Genomic DNA, 6,150 nt, shown 5'->3' on the forward strand with positions numbered 1-6,150 from the left:
CAATGCGCAAGAAAGACAAGAAACTCCAGATCCAAGCCCGAAGATCTCCTCATCTACCTGTCGACCAGTGGCCAAAGAACGGCCACGAATAGAGCTGCCTGGTGACATAATAGAAAGGAGAATAGAGTATATGACGGATCATGCCCTCATTGGGAAGTTCATTGGATTTTGGCCGACTGAAAGAGCTTTATATGGCTGGATTGCGGCGAAATGGAAACCCAAAGGAGATGTTACTCTTCAGCTGGGGCCGAAAGGCTTCTTCACCGCAATTTTTTTCTGTCTAGAGGACAAATACAGGGTCCTGGAAGGAGGGCCCTACTTTTTTAACGCAACAGGACTATATCTGAGGGAATGGATTCCAAGATTCAACCCAGATAAAGAAGACCTCACTTGGGCCCCGGTATGGATCAGATTATACTCTCTTCCAGATGAATACTGGGAAGAAGACATACTCAAGGGCATTGGAAACAGAGTGGGAACATATATTAGAGCGGCAGAAGAAACCAAAACGCGTAAGTATGTCTCTTATGCTCGTATTTGTGTTTTTATACGCTTGAATGAAGCTCTACCAGAGTCGATAACCCTTGCCCACAGAGACGAAGAATGGATCCAGCTGCTTGACTATGAACATGTGCCCTTTAGGTGCAGAAAATGCCATGCACTGGGGCATCTCTTCAGAGACTGCCCCCTAAATGCCAAAATCAACCCCCCTGCCTCTTCTGATAACCCATCCCAAGACGGCTTCACCAAAGTCGCAAGCCGGAAGCGCTCGCATAAAAAGCCTCAGAATGGAACCAAACCCCAGCCTAACAGACCCTTAGATCCAGCTTCCAAGAACAGCTTTGACATTCTTGCTCATACCCCTGAGGATCAACCCCTGACCTCTGAACCCATCCCTTCGCACCCATCTTCTTCCTCCCACCCACCTCCCTCTGATTCCCCCTCCAAATCTCACTCCCCCATCCTCTCCCCTTCTATCCTAAGCAGAAGTCAGAAGGAACCAGTGGAGATTCACAAGAACATGGAAGTAGACGGCAGGGAAGAAGTACCCCATGACTCAGAGAACAATATAGAAGATAGCAATCAAGTGCAGAAAATGGAAGAAGAGCCAGAGAGTATAGATCTAAATGGTCTGGATATTCTGGAACTGGAACAAGCATGTAAAAAACGAGCATATGAGTCCATATCTGAGCTTCAGCTCGACAAGCTCGAAGAGGTCATCTCAAGAGCCTTCCATCAACACCAACTCGGGATACAACCAGGTAGTCATTGGGATGGCAGCCTGCGCCCAAAGGATTCCAAGAAGAGAGGAAGGAAAACAGACCTCCAGCGAACCATCGAGGTGGGGAAAATCCTGGTAGATTCAGGCAGATATGCTAAGTTAACAAAGTACTACAGGCCCTCCAACAATAGTTGAACCATGAAGCTTGTATCCTGGAATATAAGAGGGCTAAACAGCCCGGGAAAACTTAGGATGTTAAAAAATATGATCAAAATGGAAAAGCCGCAGATTTTCTTTCTCCAGGAAACCAAATGTAACAGTTCTACCCTAGGCAACATACTTTCAAAAGCATGGCCAGGCTGTCGATCGGTTGCTGTAGACGCCCTGGGAGCCTCAGGAGGACTAGCCATAGCATGGAACACTCAAGCAGTAACTCTCACAGATTTTCATGCCTCTCATCACCTTATACAGGCAGCCTTCCATATTTTGGGCACCAATATTCATGGCAATTTATCAAATGTCTATTTTCCACAAGAAACAGGAAGCAAGATCATGCTCCTGGACACCATAGAAGCTCTAAGCAATAATAGAAGACACCCTCTATGGATAGTGGCAGGGGACTTTAATATGATTACCAACAGCGAGGAAAAGATAGGAGGGAGAATCAGAATGGAGCCGGAAGTTGCTCGCTTTAAGGACTTCATCCAAGATGCGTCTCTAATCGATCTGCCGTTCTGCAATGGTACCTTCACCTGGAGCAATCGCAGAGCTGGCAAATCCCAAATCGCCTCCAAATTAGACCGCTTTCTCATCTCTGATAATTCGGTACACTTAGGGGGAGATATCTCAGCAGAAATATTGGCACACACCGGGTCGGATCACTGGCCGATAGCTTTACAATGGAGGAGACCAGGAGATTTGACCAAAAGACCATTCCGCTTTGAGGGATTCTGGCTATCGCACCCTGCATTCAAGGATTTCGTCAAGACCACTTGGGCATCTTTCGTCCCCCCAGAAGGCGCAAAAATGTATCAATTTCAACAGAAGCTAAGATTTCTAAAAAATCAACTAAAAATATGGAATAGGGAGACCTTTGGTAACATATTCAAGGCGCAACAAGAATTGAATCAAGAACTGGTGAATCTCCAACAAAAGATAATCACAGAAGGGCATTCGGAATCTACTCTGGACCAGGAGCGGCTCCTTCACAGTCAGCTGGAAGAAAGGAGAAAGCAGGAGGAAATCTATTGGAGGCAAAAATCAAGAGTCAGGTGGCTGAAGGAGGGGGAGCGCAACACCAAATTTTTCCACAGAACCACGGTGCAGAGAAGAATGCATAATACTATCCCCTTCATCCAAAATCAGACAGGGGAAAAAGTCGAGAAGCATGAGGAAATAGAAGAGGTTCTCCTAAATCACTTCCAACAGGTCCACCGGGAACCAATAGATGACAGGCAACAGGCTATTGAAAAAATAATCAGAAACGTGCCTAAAATCATCACGGAGGATCACAATGAGCTTCTCATGCGTCCTATACTTCCGCAGGAAGTAGATGACGCAATGGCCCAGCTTAAAGATGGCAAGGCCCCAGGCCCAGATGGATTCACCACCACGTTCTTCCATGCCTTTTGGGATATGATAAAGACGGAGGTTTGGCAGATTGTTGAGGAATCCAGAACCATGCGCTGGCTCCTCCCCTCCCTCAACTCCACTTTTATCACTCTCATTCCCAAAGAGGACAATTCCATCACCCCTGATAAGTTCAGGCCCATCGCTCTGTGCAACGTCATCTACAAAGTCATATCAAAAGTCATTGCAAACAGGCTAAAGCCCCTATTACCTCTGCTCATCTCTCCGGAACAGTCGGGGTACGTGGAAGGACGACAGATAATGGATGGCATCCTCCTCACGCACGAGATAATCCATTCCCTCAAGCACTCTAAACAAGCAGGTATGATTCTCAAACTGGATCTTTCTAAAGCTTTTGACAAGCTCAGTTGGACTTACATTCATCATATGTTAAAAGCTTTTGGATTTGGCTCCATATGGATTCGCTGGATCATGAGCCTAATCACCTCCACTCACTTCTCTATCTTGGTGAATGGTTTCCCCTCTCGTCCTTTCAAGCCATCCCGGGGTATCAGGCAAGGTGACCCCCTATCCCCCTTTCTTTTTGTTCTGATGGCTGAAGGTCTTGGTAGACACATCAAACATGCCCTCCATTCCAAGCAACTCAAAGGCATAACGGTCCACAATACCCCTGCCACCTCTCATCAGCAATTTGTTGATGATACCATGCTTTTTGGCTACCCTTCTGTACAGGAAGCCTCCCGCTTCAAATCTCTTCTCAACGACTTCTCAGAGGCTTCTGGCACCCATGTCAACACCTCCAAGTCGCAGATATTCTTCTTTCATACTCCTCCCTCGGTTAAAGCTGCTGTCACCCGCATTCTTGGCTTCCCCTCTGCTACCCTCCCCTCCAAATATCTTGGTGCTCCCCTCACCGCCTCCGCTATCAAGCATCCAGCTTGGAGCACTCTCTTAGAGAAGCTCGAGTCCCGCCTCAACCTCTGGACTTACAGATCTCTAAACCTCGCCAGTCGAGTGGTGCTCATCAAATCTGTTCTTCAAGCCATGCCTCTTTATCTCTTCTCCATTCTAGCAGCCCCTAAGTGGGTCCTAAAAAGAATAAGAAACATACAGCGTGACTTTCTTTGGGGCAGCTCGGCTACAAATCGCAAATGGGCTCTGGTTAAATGGACTTCTGTTTGCATGCCCAAGGACAAGGGAGGCATTGGGCTAAGGGACCCAGAGCACAGTAACTCCATAATGAATGCTAAGATTTGGTGGCACTGGATCACTAACCCAGAAAAGCCATGGGTAAAAATATGGACAGCCAAATACGCCAACAACAGACCTCAAGAAGAGCTCATCAGGTTCATCCCCACTGAAAAAGGGTCGTTAATCTGGAACGCTGCCAAACAGCACTATCATTTAATTCAACAGCACAGCTTCTGGGAGATCAGGAATGGCAGCACGGCAAGATTTTGGACAGACGCCTGGAACCAAATGCCTAGGCTCATTAATGTTCTCCCTCCTTCTATGATTCCGGACAGGCAGGAGCAGCAACAGGACAAAATCCAGAATTTTTGGCTGCAGATAACGGAGCAAGGATATAGAAAATGGAGACGGAGTAATCAAATTCTTAGCAGCACAAACGCACAGGAGATAGAAGAATTAGAGAAGGAGCTAAGAAAACGAAGCATAAGGCATTATGAAGATCACGACATTCTCAGATGGGGTTATCAACCCAAAGGATCCTTTACCACTTCTGAGGCCTACAAGCTGGTATGCAACTTCCCCTCTCCTACAGATCCTTTATGGAGCAAACTCTGGGAACTTGGATCATGGCCAAAAATTTCCTACTTCCTCTGGCTTGTAGGACACAAAAGAATCCTCACTTGGGACAAACTGAGGAGAAGAAGCTTCCAAGGCCCCTCTGTTTGCTATAACTGCTTTCAAAGTGAAGAATCCCTTCAGCACCTCTTAGATACCTGTCCCTTGGCCAATCAGCTATGGGAAAAGGTGAGCTTCAGATGCCAAAAAAGATGCAGAGGGGACAATGACATCATCAATACCATAAGGCAATGGCCAAAAAACCCCTACAACTGTGAGATCCTCAACCACCTGTGGAAAATCATCCTAGGTATAGTCCTATGGAATATCTGGAAGGAAAGAAATCAACGCATCTTCAAAAACAAGAGCTCTCCTATTGAAGAAATTTGGAACAGGATACACAGGAATCTTAAAGAAACTATGCTGCTCCGAACTTGGACGAAGGAGGATCTCCCCTCAGCAGATAATGAGAAAAACATCCTTGACAATTGGCTTCTGCAACTGCCACAAGAAGGCTTCAAGCCTCGCCCTTCTGATAGCAACACCAAGGACAACAGCTGCTGGAAGGCCCCCCCAATTAACTCCTTCAAACTCAACTTTGATGGGGCTTCCAAAGGCAACCCGGGAGCTGCGGGATTCAGAGGAATTCTGAGGAACCATGTTGGTACTCCCCTACAGATCTACTTTGGAAACATGGGGTGGGACACCAACAATTCCGCTGAACTAGAGGGCCTCTGGCAAGGTCTCTTACTAGCGGAAAATCTCAGTCTCCAACCCCTGATTGTGGAAGGGGACTCCCAGCTTCTCATCAATATGGCCACCCACATCCAGCAGGGCTCCCAAGCCAGGAAAATTGCCACAAGCTGGAGATTAGAAGCGAGGCTAAACATCATGGAACAGTATTTACGCAATAACAGAGCCGTCTCCTTTAATCACATAAGAAGAGAGGGCAATAAGATAGCTGATCTCCTGGCCAATATTGGGGTAGAAAATGACCAGGTCCTTCTTTCAGGAACGATGGACATCATACAAAATCATCCCCAAGCCCAGGATTGTAAAAGCCTCATCCAAAAAGATGCAGACTCCCCGGATGCGGGTGTTCGCACGGCAGAGGAACGGAGGCCACATGGCCTACATGTGATGCCTCGTGGTGATTTAAGGGAGGAAGCACAGAACGCCGCCGAGGTATTAATTACTGAGGCTTTAGCTCAGGGTTGTTAATGAATCCTAAGGTGAACGAGAGCAGCTGCAGAGCGCATTTATGGCGCCGGGGGCGAACCATTCTCAGAGTGAGAGGCTCGCTGCGCAAGCTGGTTTGGGCAATTGTTTCCTTGTGGCAGACGCTGCGGATGCTACAGGCGCTGTGGCTGAAGACTTTTTCGCGCCTGTCCTCCCTGGTGACAGAGCTGTGGGTTACTTTGTGTTACTACCAAGAGGAGAGGAGAGAATTCTTCGCTGCGTTGGGAGGAGATTCGAGCAGGGGCTTCCAACTATTGAAGCTCTGTTCTTCACCGCCATCTCCTCAGCCAAAA

The 6,150-nt window shown here is 47.4% G+C and overlaps 1 protein-coding gene across 1 annotated transcript; it reads left to right on the forward strand.

The window, feature by feature from the left end:
• The first annotated feature begins 1,495 nt into the window (after window positions 1–1,495).
• On the forward strand, window positions 1,496–5,839 carry LOC149161266 (uncharacterized). The gene is made up of 3 exons (XM_089434820.1): window positions 1,496–2,047; window positions 2,588–4,570; window positions 4,955–5,839. The coding sequence occupies exons 1-3, from the start codon at window positions 1,496–1,498 to the stop codon at window positions 5,837–5,839; spliced, it is 3,420 nt and encodes a 1,139-aa protein (XP_089290946.1).
• The last annotated feature ends 311 nt before the right edge of the window (window positions 5,840–6,150 follow it).

The sequence above is a fragment of the Pinus tabuliformis genome, chromosome 5_2 (genome assembly GCF_031772625.1).
Source record: "Pinus tabuliformis cultivar Carrire ecotype Pingquan chromosome 5_2, CPIR1, whole genome shotgun sequence".
Taxonomy (NCBI): domain Eukaryota; kingdom Viridiplantae; phylum Streptophyta; class Pinopsida; order Pinales; family Pinaceae; genus Pinus; species Pinus tabuliformis.

Excerpts from the sequence above, each read along its gene's own strand:
- LOC149161266 (XM_089434820.1), top strand. The coding sequence starts at position 1,496 with ATGGAAAAGCCGCAGATTTTCTTTCTCCAGGAAACCAAATGTAACAGT. Across the intron at positions 2,048-2,587 it reads TTCTCATCTCTGATAATTCG|ACAGGGGAAAAAGTCGAGAA; the intron begins GTACACTTAGGG and ends ATCCAAAATCAG. Across the intron at positions 4,571-4,954 it reads CTTCTGAGGCCTACAAGCTG|GAAAGAAATCAACGCATCTT; the intron begins GTATGCAACTTC and ends AATATCTGGAAG.